A 14120-nucleotide genomic window follows, 5' to 3' on the forward strand; every position below is an offset into this window, starting at 1 on the left:
CTCAATGTAGTGAGGCAGAGTTAAAAAGGAAGCCACGTATTAAGCAGCCAAAGGAATGCCTGCCTCTGACTAAAGGCATCAGTAAACACCAGTAAAAAAGAGGATTTGGCCCCAAAACCTTCTGTATGTGGTGACCATCTGGTAGATAAGCGCACAGCAGCTGGTTGAGCCCGACTCCTGTCACAGCCCGTAGATACAAGCACCACACATGCTTTATACAGGAATCCAACTTTTCATTCATGGACTTGCTGAATATACTACTAAAACAGGATGGAAGGCTTTGTATTAGTAGGGCTCATCATTTTACACCCCCAGAAGAGTTCAGACAGGTTTTCACCATGATTTTATAACCCAACTCATCCAAAAGATGTGTTTTCTGCTGCAAGAAAATTAAATTTAGCCCTGCTGATCATCTACTAGATCTAATGAGCATTGAGTACCATGGTAGCAAAATGGTCTTCATCTATGTATAGGATGAGCAGGGGATCAACCTATACAGTATATGTCCCATTTGTCTGTATGACTGAGTCTCTAACACTTAAAGTGAAGAATGAGGAGGAAAGATTATCCAGATTTGATCCTCTCAGTGAGACAGCATAGCTTAGCTGACCAGCGTGGAGGGCAGGAGAGACTATCAACATGCTCATCTTTCCCCTTTGAGCCTCTTTAGGCCAAACATCTGGCACTACAATGCTGCAGAAAGCCAATATCTCTCACTGAAATCAAAGTTGCTCTCCCTATTTGTGCTGCTGAAAAACAAAAAGTTCCCTTCTTTATATCAAGCAGTTATTAAAATAAACCGACTGACAGTATGAGGTTGAAAACATTTGATTTCGCCTCTTCAGAATTTAGTGTGCCTGAGCTGAATCTAGATTAAATAGAGTGGTGTTGGGACAGAACACTGGAGCTTAGTTACACAAACTCCTGGGTCACAGCTTGAAAATTTTCAGCATTATGAATCACAGGACAAAGTCAACTATTCATCTGGAATATTGTCAGTGATCCAACTATATCACACAAAGAGGACGTTTTCACCAATATAGAAGATAAACGGTTTAATTGTTCAAATTAGTGTGAAGGGAAAAATTATGTATTTAATGACCAATTTCCTAAATATATAATCTACAGTATACAGTACCAGTTCAAAGTTTGGACACACTTTTTTTATGTGTGTGTGTGTGTGGGAAGGTGTGTCCAAACTGGTACTGTATGTACACTTTCCTCTACATGGCAGAGGGGCAACACAAGGTCAGGTTGAACTACAAAAGAAGTTTTATATGCTATAGTTAGTTGACACAGATTTATGCAAATGTGATCCTGCTGGTTGTTACTGGGACCAGGAATAGTGGGTTATAATAATGGTGGGCACAGCAAGAAACAAAGCTGTAGCTAATAGGGAACCTGAAGCAAACCGCTCAGGTGTTTTACTGAGACTAGTATTAGCTAACATTACCTGCTTCACTATAAAATAAACAAACATTAGTACACAATAGGGGTGTGATATTTCTAGTTGACGTGAAATTTGTCTCGCAAAGCTATAATTAAAGGGCCGCACCAAAAAAAAAAAAAAAAAAAGACGATCGGTTTTGTATCGCTCATTCGCACTTCATGTCTTCATTAACCTAGTCGCAGCTTCTACCTGCTGAGAAGATCTCAGTCAGAAGTATGAGATGATGAGAGGAGCAGGTTAACCTCAGGTCTCTACACTAAGCCTGAGGTAGGAGGAGCAGAGGAATCTAGCGCAGCTATGGAAGCCTAATGATGCCAAAAGTAAAATGAGTCACACTACCAAATTATAACACAATTTATATGTTTTTCTACTTGTGTGTTTATGTGATACAGGAATTGTGCAATTTACTTTTATTTCTGTGTTTTTTTTATTAGCAATATATTTGGTATTTGTGATTGTATCTAACTTTTGTATTTATGGTTGTTATTTCCAAAAATACCAAAATGATGCATCTATAAAATATCTATCTATATGAGGAAACCTTTTACAGTGCTGCATACTGCATGATAATTATATATTTAGAAAGTGGAACTAAAGTGGTTCATTAAAGGATGATTAGTTAAAAAAATTCAATTTTGTGAATTTTGTGAAACAGTCATGTATTTCCTCATTGAGGTTTTCTTAAAAATATAGTTAAGATCTCATCTCGTCTTGATCTCGTGAACCCAATATCGTGTCTCGTCTCGTGAGCTGAGTGAATCGTCACACTCCTAGTACACAACGTCTTATGACACACATTTAAAGTTTAATCTGTGCCGGCTCTGTAGCCCCTTTCAGACAAGTAGCCAAATCTCCTATCTACCCTAAAAATCAGTGTTTAAGTCGCACTGGTGTATAAAATGCAGTCTATTTTGGAGGTGCCATGCTGGGAAAAAACCTTTTCTATTAAAGACTGGTTTATTCGAATGCACCAGTAGCGCTTCATTTACAAACATATACGTTTATACTCCAAACCTTTTTCAATTTTCATTTACATATTCATCAGTTCTGTTGCTGTGTGCAAATATTGCGCCTGATTGAGTCAAAGGAAGCATCATCCTCTGAACCACCCAGTGGAAAAACAACAACGTTAGCGAAGGCCTCAGATCTGTGCTCTCAAACTAGTGTCCTGAAATACTTCTGATCAACACACTGAATCAGCAAACACCGGTGAACCCACCTGCTTTTAGTTTTTATTTTTCCGTACAGCATACAGCATTAACAGGTCATCAATAGTCAATCAATCTATTTTTATTAGCCGTCGACACAGCTGGAGCGCACAGTGTATGCTTGATACCACTGTTTATAGGTCATACGTGTGGATGCTCACATTGTTGTAGGCTTTATGCTGATCTGATTGGCTATATCGGATCGGACGATATTTTGCATTTTATGCAATGTGTGAGATCGGCTGTAATGTCTTAATATGCCGATCCGATCAGTGTCGTCATGTTGAAACTTTTTGCAGATGCTCCCGTTGCATAGATTGCAGATGGCTTGTGTTTTATCTGTGCAACACTAAAGAACCTCGTGGGGAAGCATCTGTAAAATGTTTCAACACCACAAATGTACCTGGATAGGGAACACGAGGAGGAGCATGCAGAGTTTAAGGAACAGAGCGTGGACAAAGAAGACGTGATCGGATCGGTGATCGGTTTATTTAAACTCACTGATCGGTGATCGGCCCCAAAAATCCTGATCGTGTAAAGTCTACATTGTTACATTTATCGTTATTGTTCTAGTTATCATTCGTCGTGTGGACAGCCTTTTACAGACCAACCTCTCTCTGTATTGTACTGCTGTTTAGGACACACCGGTGTATAAGATGCACCCAAGAAAGTAATGACACCAAAGAAGAAGAACAGTCTCAGTTGCCCCATAGGCATCTAAAGAAACAACAATTATTCAGCAGTATGATGTTGTCTTCATGGCTTGATTGCTTCAGAGGCCCTGTGGCTGTTTAAGCACAGATACTACACATTTCCATGTCAGTTTCATACTTGACTACTTCAGTCAGACATTTGTGCAAAAAAGTTGGGGGTTCTTTCCATAAATGACTTCGAGCACATCAAATTTCTGACCATTGAGTGAGGAAGGTCTGAAAAAGGAGTCTATAACAAGTACTCCTGATACTACGAGTACTAGTACTTTCAACTAGTACTACAGCTGACTACAACTGGAGCTGAGGATGGATTTCATCATCATCCTGAATCAACCACTGCCAACCAGAAACACACGCGCTACCTGAGATCAGTGTTGTGAAATGTATGTGTATTTGTTAGGGGTGGGAACACTCCTCTTTAAGCCTAAAACTAATCCAAGTTAGATGGACAATTTTGAAAATCCAAATCCAGTCCCATAATCAAACTTTACAACCAATTTATTTTAAGAGATGAAGACACCACAGAGGGATATAAACCTTTTTCCCCAAGCTGGATGCTTTAGACAACATGTTGTCCCTCTAGCTGGGCTCTCGATCTGGTTCACAACACCGGCATGTACATGTTTTCTGCACTGTACGGTGCTCCCTGAGAATGTTTTCCCAGAAGATAAACTCTGTAGGGGGTGCAGGCATGAATGCTGCTTCAAGATTTAAAGTTTTTACGAGAAATCTTGTAGCCCCCTCTGCTGGAGTTTAGTGAGTAAAGAAGCCGAAAGAGATATTTTTTACTTATCCAAACAGCAACAGTATACAAACATCCAGGTGGCTCGTCAATGCTCTTCTAAATATGGATTCAGGATATCTAATTTCACAAGAAAGCTGAGTCATGGCCGACGAACAAACACGCAAAAGGGTTTTTAAGTTGAAGTAGTATTGCGAAATATCTTTCCAGTTTTGTGTGATAATGTTGTATCATTTCGGTGTAGAAACCTCACAATGCCCTTTCCTCCTATTCACAGAGAAAGGAGAGAAGATAAACAGGAAGCTTAAGACATTGTCCGAAGAAGCCCTCTCATATCTAGGTTAAAACACACTCTCTCTCTCTCTCTCTCTCTTATTGTAGCATAGGAAGAGGGCTGTCAATAGGCTTCCCCAGAGTTGGAGCAACTAATGCTGGATGTACAAGAAAATCTGATTAAATTCTCCCTGCAACATCCGGTGCTCTGGTGAAGTGAAAGCTAATTCAATAATATCAGAGACAGACAGGTTTGAGACACCCACAAACAGCTTGACATAGTAACAGTTCAGTGAAGAGACAGAGAAATAAGAAAAACAGTTTGAAATAACAGACGTGTAGGTTTCAGAAGGACCACAGACTATGACACGTGGATAATGAGGTGATACATCAATGTTTCAAAACAGTCAGACTGGAGATGTCACTTACGAGGCTTCTGGCCCCATACGTGTAGATGTAGCTTCCCGGAGGAGTAGTAAATAAAGCCCAGGACCAGCATGGGGCACAGGACGAACAGCAGCTTGTGTGTGGGCTTCATGGTCTTCAGTCATTTACATGGCACCATCCAGGTCATCACCTGAAATGAAAGAGAGGCGCTGCATTTAAAAATCCCAGAGAAGATATGCATTTGTGAGCAACAAGAACAATAAATTGACAAAAGAACATTGTCATGGCGATTACATACAGCAACAGCAAAGAGAGAGGATGAGAGAAAGAGGAGGAAAAAAGGTGGAGACCAAGTAGAGGACAGGCTGGACGACATGTATGAAATTAAAAGAAAATATAATGTATCTAAGACATGTGAGATGCCAGGCAGTTTTATAAAGATTGTTTTTGATCTGTCTTCGCCTAGGCTGAATATCACATATCATCCATGGCAACATACAATATCCTCTCCCACTGAGGATTATTCAAATCATGCCTGGAGGACAGAGTCTGCTTCTCGGTATTCTCCAAAGGCAATAAAAACTTATGAGGAAATAATTTCTAGATTTTATGGGGGCATTTTTGCCTTTATTGGAGAGTCAATAGTAAAGTGGCAGACAGGAAAAATGTCGGAGAAAGATGGGTATGACATGCAACAAAGCTCCCTGGCAGTAAGCAAACCAGGGATGTTTGTTTTTAGCAGAGCGCTCTGAGAAAATCATTTTTAACATAAGTTTTATATTTTATTCATGTGTGTGTGTGGGGGTGTGTGTGAAAAGGAAGTCTGTTTAAGTTTCAAGGAAACCACACCCTGACAACTGTTGCACATGAATTAAAGATACATGATGAGGATGATAACGCATAATTATTGCTCTATTTAGTGTCACTTAACCTTGGCCGACCAGCCTTAGGCACACATGATCTCCACTGTACAGATCAGAAATACTTTATTGATCCCTGAAGGAAAATTGGTTCATATTACAGCTGCTCACATTCAAAGAGAAATACATGTAAGCATAGAGACATTATAAAAAAACCCCATAAGAATAAGTAATATGTAAAATATATGCATTAGATGATAGATATTAAACCAGCAAAACATGCAGTCTACACACAGTGATTCATGTTCAGCCTGCATGTTGTCTGACAGCAAACAGGTCAACCCATCAGTGACTCATGTGTCAGTGTGGCATGGTTACTGTGGTTTTGGATTAATGTACCAAACAACCCAAGTTGTCAATACTGTTAATTTTACAGACTGTAACCCAGCATTGTGCAACTTTCTTTCAACCCCCGACATGTTTTTATTTAAGCATAATCTTTAGCTTTTATTTAAAAAAAACAGGCCCTGTTAAAACACCTCACACTGTGCAGGACTTCTCAGATGTGAAATGTTAAAAAAAAAAAAATGAGTCATATGATTCATCTTTGTTTCACCCTAGGCATGACTATGTGTAAATATGGGACTATGGAGCTTTTAGCAGAGGGAAGAGTTCAGATTAACTCAGTCTCTAATACTTTTGCAAAACCATGCACTTCAAAAGATCAGTAAACCACGTGATGAATTATATTAAAAGTTATCCAACAAACAACCAACGAGTCTGATTGAGCCCTCACTCTAACCAGGCTTGGGGCTGGGGGGGGGGGGGTGTCTATCAACTGAGAAACAGACACATGTGGCACAAATTCAACAGCATTTCCTGCATCAATGTATCCACGCATGCGGTTACATGAGAGGTGGGGGGGGGTTCAAAACACCGAGTTAACTGCCACTTACAGAAACAACCAATCACGATTACATACATAACAACTAAATATAGTTAGATCGGATTTGTGACAGGAAAAAAAAACAAAAAACTAGGGTACGACCAAGCAGCAGGAAAAGCCTAACCGAGAGCGTTGTTACCGAGAACACATCAAAGTGTTTAAACTAACCACTTACAATGAGAAATTGTTTTCGTAGCCACAGCAAGGTTTAAGCAGGGTTTAAAAAGCATTGTATTTCGGGCCAAGGTTAGGTCTCCACTTTCACTTTAAAGTCGTGTGTTTTATTTCATGTTACATTCCTGGCTGACAACATGAGCAGTTTACACGAAACGAAGTTGAGCAGCTAGCAAGACAAACATAACGGGACTTTGGAGTCCTTTTATTCAACGCTAACGTTACACCTCTGTCTCTCCAAACACAATGGCTACTTTAACATTTCCTGGGGGGCTTTGTTCTTTTTTAAATGGCAAATCGACACAAAGGGCAGAACTGTTGCAATGTGTTTATAAACAGAGAAAGTAAATGAGAAGTGTAAAAAAAAAAAGGCAGCGGTGGGTGCCGAGCGGCTAAGCCTTAGCTTTGGTTAGCCGGGGTCTAATGCTAACAACGCTACGTTGGCATAGTGGGACATTTGCCTTGATCCCGTCGGCAGGCCTGCAGCGTAACAACACAGCACTGGTTGGGAAATGTTGTGGCCAGACACAAGCTCACACAGCAGCAAGCGCAATAGGTGGCAAACCAGTTTAGACATGTAGGATAATGATGGTATGTGAGTGTGTCGTTACCGCAGTCTTAACTGGGAACAATACTAAGGTATCCCGGTGAACGTTAGCTGGTGTTGGGAGAAGACTCACGTTTCACCAAGGGTTTGCCAAATTTAACCACCACCACCACCATCATTGTCGAGTAAAACACGTCGTAGCAGCTTCTCAATTGCATTTCCCAATGATAGGGGGGAGTAGTAAACATTACCTTTTCTTTTCCTCTTGAGTCCTCGAGTCAGAAACAATAGCAGCCTTAGTGTAAATAATGGACTGGTGGATAAAACGACCGTGTTCTCCCTCCTCTCCAAGCCATCGTGATGAAATCCGTGAAAGTACCCAGGCTCTGTGAGCACAAGACGGCGGCCAGTCTGACTGTATATATATATATGTGTGTGTGTGTGTGTGAGTGTGTGTGTCCCACCGTCTCACCAGCTGTACTTTGCATCAAGACTGGCAGAAGGAAAAAGCACTCCCTCCATCATCATCAGCGGCGGCGGAGGCAGATCACTGGTCTAGAGCAGCGGTGTCACTGACGGTCACATGAGGTATCTCAGTAAATTATGTTGTACCCCCGCCCCCTCTTTTTAGCGAAGTGTAAATGAATGCACCTTTTCATCCTCTTCTTTTCACATGGTTTTGCTCTCTGTTCGTCAGATGTTCAAATCGCATTGTGACTGGGTGTGCTCTTGCATTTATAGCCAGCAGACACGTCAACATCCCACACAGCTGTAACAGTCCTTGTTCAGCACGGCAGCAAATGCAATAATGTGTAGGGCTCGTTGGACTGGCTGCCACACACAATAATGGTATGTGCTTAGCTAGCACTATTTTTTGATTGACTAGGTGAGAGGCGTGTTTTTCATCTTATTGCCATGGTTGACTTTGCTGAAATCCAAAGACCTAACAGGTTAGAAGTGGTGCGGAAGTAGTAGACGTTAGTGGGAGAAGTATTCAGATTCTTTACCAAAGTGCCAACAAAGCTATTTAAATATATATTCTTAATTTCAGGTAAAAATCCTACTTTAAGCCCCTCTCCATTGAAAAATATGTTTTTTTCTTGGTACTTCAGTTGGATGTTTAAGTTTAATACAGAATGATATGTGCAGTGTTTGATAATAGAAGTCTGTTTTCACAGTTATCTGCTGAAAGTGGAAAGTTTATCTGTGCTCACTGAAAATCAGATTTTAAGGGGCAGGTCTAGGAGCATGATTTAGAGTAGAAGTAGGAATAGATGCCATTTTAAGAATTTTATTATGGTGATTATATTCTTTTTGTGGACAACCATATCAGGCACATGCCTACACATTAGTACCTAAATGTACTTGAATAATTAAATTAAAAGTACTTATTTCATCCCTATCACTGATATTTGACCCTTTGAAAGAGTCTGGTCCCTCCAAAGGGGAAAAGAAAAAACAAAATTATGATACACAAATCGGTTTTTGGACTTTTTATCTATCTTTGATTTTAGCTGAAATATAGAATCATTTGAACATTTACTGAAATTAAACATGTGAGAAGTCTAGAGGGAAAATCAATGTTTGGTGGAGCTGTTAACAACTCATAGACATCTGAAATGGAACCCCAACTACATACTGCTTTTTGTAAGATGTCGAAAGCCAAAAAGGACTACTGGTTTTACCTTTAACAATGTGTTGTATTTTAAAAGCTGGTAAAAATGGTACTTAAGTACAGTACTTAAGTCAATATACTTAGTTACTTTCGACCACTGTCTGTTTTGAGTACAAACTATTTTCTCCAGACAATCCTTAATGTCTTGTTTAGACACTGGCCATGAACAGTAATGTTCGAAATCAATTTCCAGCACACCTTCAATAATATTGACAAAGTCGAGTAGTCTAAATATAGAAACACCATCATGCAGCCGTCCATTAGTGGCTGCATTTGGTGGTTCTATTCAGGTTTGTAGAGCTTTTCCTAAAAATGCTTCGCTCTAATTATCCCTTTCAGGACCACAAATAATCATCACTTACAGAAAAGCAATCCTCTTTGCTCCATGATTCATTTAAAGACCAACTCTGTATTCAAGTAGGTGGTTTCTACTGTCATTGTGAAGTGAGAGAATCCAGGTGATCATCTTGAGTCACAGCTGAACACTGACTGCACTGTCAGAAAAAAGTTATAAAACTTAAACTGCCATGTATAAAAACTGAGATGATAACTGATGACTTCAGTGAGATATGGATTGGGAGACGGAGGGGTTACAAACAGGTTTGGTTGTGGGAGGACAGAGTTTGTTAAGGCACAGGCAAACGTGTACATCTTTGAGTTATGAATGAGTTACAAATCAGGGTCACTCATGTCAATACACACAGGTCTATAGAGGACCAAGGATTCTTAAATGTACAGAAGAGTAACAGGAATCTGTCATGAATTTACAGCGCTGTTAGGCAGTTTGTAAAAGCGTGATCTTTGCTGTCTACTCTCATCTATCTGCCACAAAGAAGAAGAAAAATGATCTCTGTCAACAGGCACAGTAATTACCGTTGTGGTGTTCACATATCATTTGGAATGAAAATAAAACTACCCAAATGCTTCTTTTTATTTCTCCCTAACTTTCTTTCATTACTGACCTTTACTCATACACCATGCCTTGTCCCTGTGTCAGACCAAGTTAATCTGCCATCACTACCATTATGTTAAAGGGAAATGATGGTTGTCCTCTGCCAGCAATCACTGCACATGAAATTCCAGCTCATTTTCCTGTGCACACATGTGCAGTCAAGCCAATGTATGTTGAGTCAGAGCCTGGAGTCAAATTCAGATGTCTGTACCTGTTTAAATCAGTCCTCATTACCAGCTGTCAGTCTCAGTGTAAAATGAAGAGCAGCATGAACATGACAATTTTGACACAGTCACACAGTTTGAACAGACACTATGTTTATCAAGCTTATGAGAATACAAGTAGTGATATTAATAGATGAGAAAATTAAACTGCAACATGGGCCCTGTTGTTGTATACAGTTGTACTTTCATCCTATCATGTGTCTGCTCACAGCAGATTGTTGTATGGCAGCAAATCCATAGTACTGTCCCTCATACCTGCTTGGGTTACTCTAATTCAGTTTTCACATCTTGGGTCTTATTAATGCCCTGACACTCACAAGGTCTCTCTATATCCTACATAAGCAGTTGTTGGGCTGAGAACCAAGGTGAGACACAGTGGTTAGGGTAAGGGGGGCTTGGCGCCTTCCGTTATTGTCTTGCAAAGAGTGTGGCAGGGTAGCATACCAATCTATTAATATTGAATCAAGCAGGAAATACAATCTGCTCACCCGCTGCTCTCCATCTGGGGTCAGGAGATTTGTACGTGCCAAGAGAATTAAATATATACACAAGCAAACCCTGAGATGTGCCCATGCACACATATACTGTACACAAATCTATTGAAGTGTCCAAAGGTCACAGGCTTTTCAGAGCTGACATGGGACTCCTGTTGAGTTTGGCGGCACTTCATGGCCTTTGGCATATAGATAATTAATGTACGTCACTTACAAGAGGGACTGATCAATAACCAGAAAAACAATCCAGGAAGCATCCTTTAACCATATCTGAGAAGCGCACGGTTATTTGTGGTCTGCCAGTAAGGAGCCGTGTTCCTGAAGAGGAAAGCACACTTTGTTTTCTAGCAATGCATCTGCTGCACTGCACATCCTAAATCAAGTTGCCAAGATAATGCCACATCCAACTTAATGTGATACTACGGGGGCTTGAAACATGACTCAGTCTTGTACAACTGTGGTTTTCCTTCTTCTTCTCCTTCATGCCCCATTGCCCTAATTGGTTTAAAACTGGCAAGTGCATAAATAACAGGCCAGTGTAGCTTTGAGTGACATCTCTGTCATGTTAACAGAGATATTCTTCCTTCACTTAATGTGTCCTTCACTTAAGGTCCACATCTGGAAATAACACTGACACTCCAGGAGCTCAAAGGGGACAAGAGATCAGTGGGAGATGAAAACTGAAAAAATGTCTAGGGAAAATGTTATACCTTCCACATGCTTGTAATAATTGCAGCTTTATATGAATCAATTTACCACTGAAGTAGTTTAAGGGTTTTTTCAGCTATTCCTATTCTTAAGACTTTAGTAAAACTGTATAGCTGATACGTGAATCATAATACTAGGGAATACTATCTGCGCGAAAGCTCAACCTCAGGAAAGAAGCTCACCAGAGATAACATCAGTGTCTACTGTAACTTCTAACCCCTAAGAAACTCAAAGACTGAATAATAAATCCCTTCTTAAAGGCCCATAATCTGTATTCTTGTTCTTAACCTCTCTTGCCAGCTATTCAAGTCATTCATCATCTGCAAACAATTTTAATGAACCATACCATTAATAAGTGTATTTAAGAAAATACCTATCATTTAGCAAACACTGAACAGAAAACAAGATTTTTTAAACAGGCTTTTTCATGTTTGATCATTTCATGTCTCTGAGTGAAATTCCTACATGAACAGTGCCAAACTTTACTGTGGCAAAATAAATAATTGATTGTTGTATCATCTAAATCATAGATGAACTATCTGCTGAGTGGTGTGGATTTTCCTCTAGCCACTAGAGCAGACAGAAGCATGTGAGAGTGGTATCAATCTTCTCATGTAACGATTGGCAAGTAAATGAATATGTGTATTTTCCTTTAATAATAATACAATAGTTATTATTTACCTGTAGAACTGAACAGTGATCATTTCATTTCTTAGCTAGCTGTAATGAACAACAATGTATTATTTTCCATTAACAACCATTCATCTGCTCAAACTCTTGTAAATAGATGTGTTTGTGCAGTTTTTATATAGTTTGTGGTTACGAAAAACTTTGAAATTAAAAACTCTACTTGCTTTTTTCCAAATTCTAAAATACAACATACACAGATGGCTTTCTTATGGAGGGTACAGTTTACGGAGTCACTCTCTAAATTCGCAGAGAGTGCCAAGGAGCTTATTTTAAGCCCCACTAGGCCAAGGTCATGGATTCATCCTTGGCCCACAATGATTCCTGTTTTTGTTTCAAGGCTGTATCTTTGATCATATCTTAGGAGACAGATAACATGGAAAAAACATTCCCATGCAAAGCCATACACAAACATTACTGTACATCACCATGCTGAAAATGATTTTGTGGATGACATATTGTGCATCATTTGGGCTCTTAATTAGATCATATCTGATGGTGGACGACACTGTCAACATACTAGCAGCTTAACGGCACATCTGAGGTAAGAATTACAGAGTTATTTCCTTTTACAAAGATGAGTAAAAGAGATTTTATTGCTATCTGCACAGCAACACAGCGAGCAGAAAACTGTAGTGTGTGTGTGTGTGTGTGTGTGTGTGTGTGTGTGTGTTCAAATATTACTCTGCTTTAAAGTCAGTGATTAGTAATGTTATAAACAAATACTTAAAAAAAAAATCAATATGCACACACACACACACACACATATATATATATATATATATATACATATATATACGGTCTTCCCATAAAGTTGGAATAATTTTGTTTTCAGACACATTCCTCTTTTTATTTTCTATTTATACACATCAGTAATCACCTTTGGCCACCTTTGAAATACGATTGATCAATAAAATTTTGATAATATATACACTTTATCTATCAAGAATAAATCACATTTTCACAATCATTTCATGGAAAGAGGTAAAAAAATATTTTATTCCAACTTTATGGGCGACCGTGTATATATATATATATGTACATAATTAAAAATGATATCTGTGGTTTATGACTTAAAATTTCCAGAAGTTAGAAACAAACTTTACCTTCTAAGCTGCGACTGCAAGTTCTCAGAGTTCTCAGTTTAGGATGACACAGACAGAAAGTACCACTGTACAACTGAATAAATGATCAGACGCTCATATAGAGAGGTATTTCCAAAAGAGAGTGGCAATACGAGTGACTCAATCTGATGTGGTCACTGCCCTTGGAGCTAAATCTGCAAACACTGGTTAACCAATAACGAAGAACACTCGGATGACAAAGAAAACGGGTGTCTTAGGTAATTCCCTTTAACCACAACCAGCACAGGAAGTATAGGAAAATCTCCATTGCTTGCTATGATTGAAAAGTATAGCAGCTATTCTGACATGTCCTATTATTATTCCAATATTATTCCATAAAATATCTGTATTGAATGTAGAAAAAAATTAATTTGACCTTTGTAGAAGAGGTAAGAGGGGCTTATAATGTGAGAGATATTTTGTGGGATTTGTGGGATCACTTGCAATTCCTGGCATATCCGTCTACTAATAACTAACCCTAATAACTAATAACTTACTTTAGTGATAATATAGATTTTTGGAAATTATATCCACATAAAAAATAGAGCTACAAGACACGAGTCCCATGTATTATGTCACTTCTCATTTTGTTTACTTTACATATTTGATCGAAAACACCCTTCTATGAATTTGCAGTGTCAATATATTTGTATATTTATGGTAACGAAATCACCCACAACGACCATGATCTTTAATTTGTGGGAGGAACAGACTCACCCAATATACTTCCAACCATGCAAGATGAGAACTGGTGGCTCTGGTACTGGGAAAGATTGCGTGCTTGCAGACACAACATTGCTCAGACGATTATGGGCTCGATCCATCATGTGATAAAGTAGGGCCAAAGTAGAGCCTTGGGGAAACCTATAGGCTTAGATTGCTGCAGTCTGCTGCTTAATGAGGTGGCAACAACAGGAAGTCCCATTAGAAAGACACAGACAAAGAGTGCATGATCT

The 14120-nt window shown here is 39.2% G+C and overlaps 1 protein-coding gene across 4 annotated transcripts in view; it reads right to left on the reverse strand.

The window, feature by feature from the left end:
- The window catches only part of st3gal3b (ST3 beta-galactoside alpha-2,3-sialyltransferase 3b), a 46053-nt gene extending 32749 nt beyond the window's left edge, over nucleotides 1-13304 (reverse strand). For 2 of the 4 annotated variants that reach the window (XM_053329311.1, XM_053329307.1), the window contains exons 1-2: nucleotides 13147-13304; nucleotides 4816-4963 (exon numbers count right to left, since the gene is read on the reverse strand). In XM_053329311.1, the coding sequence (XP_053185286.1) occupies nucleotides 4816-4924 (109 nt within the window). In that variant the 5' untranslated portion in view covers nucleotides 4925-4963; nucleotides 13147-13304. Of the gene's footprint in view, nucleotides 1-4815; nucleotides 4964-7551; nucleotides 7752-7772; nucleotides 8238-13146 lie in introns of those variants that run through there. The other 2 variants (XM_053329310.1, XM_053329308.1) reach the window with 2 other exon arrangements.
- Between the last annotated feature and the right edge of the window lie 816 nt (nucleotides 13305-14120).

Source organism: Scomber japonicus, chromosome 12 (genome assembly GCF_027409825.1).
Source record: "Scomber japonicus isolate fScoJap1 chromosome 12, fScoJap1.pri, whole genome shotgun sequence".
In the NCBI taxonomy this organism is placed as follows: domain Eukaryota; kingdom Metazoa; phylum Chordata; class Actinopteri; order Scombriformes; family Scombridae; genus Scomber; species Scomber japonicus.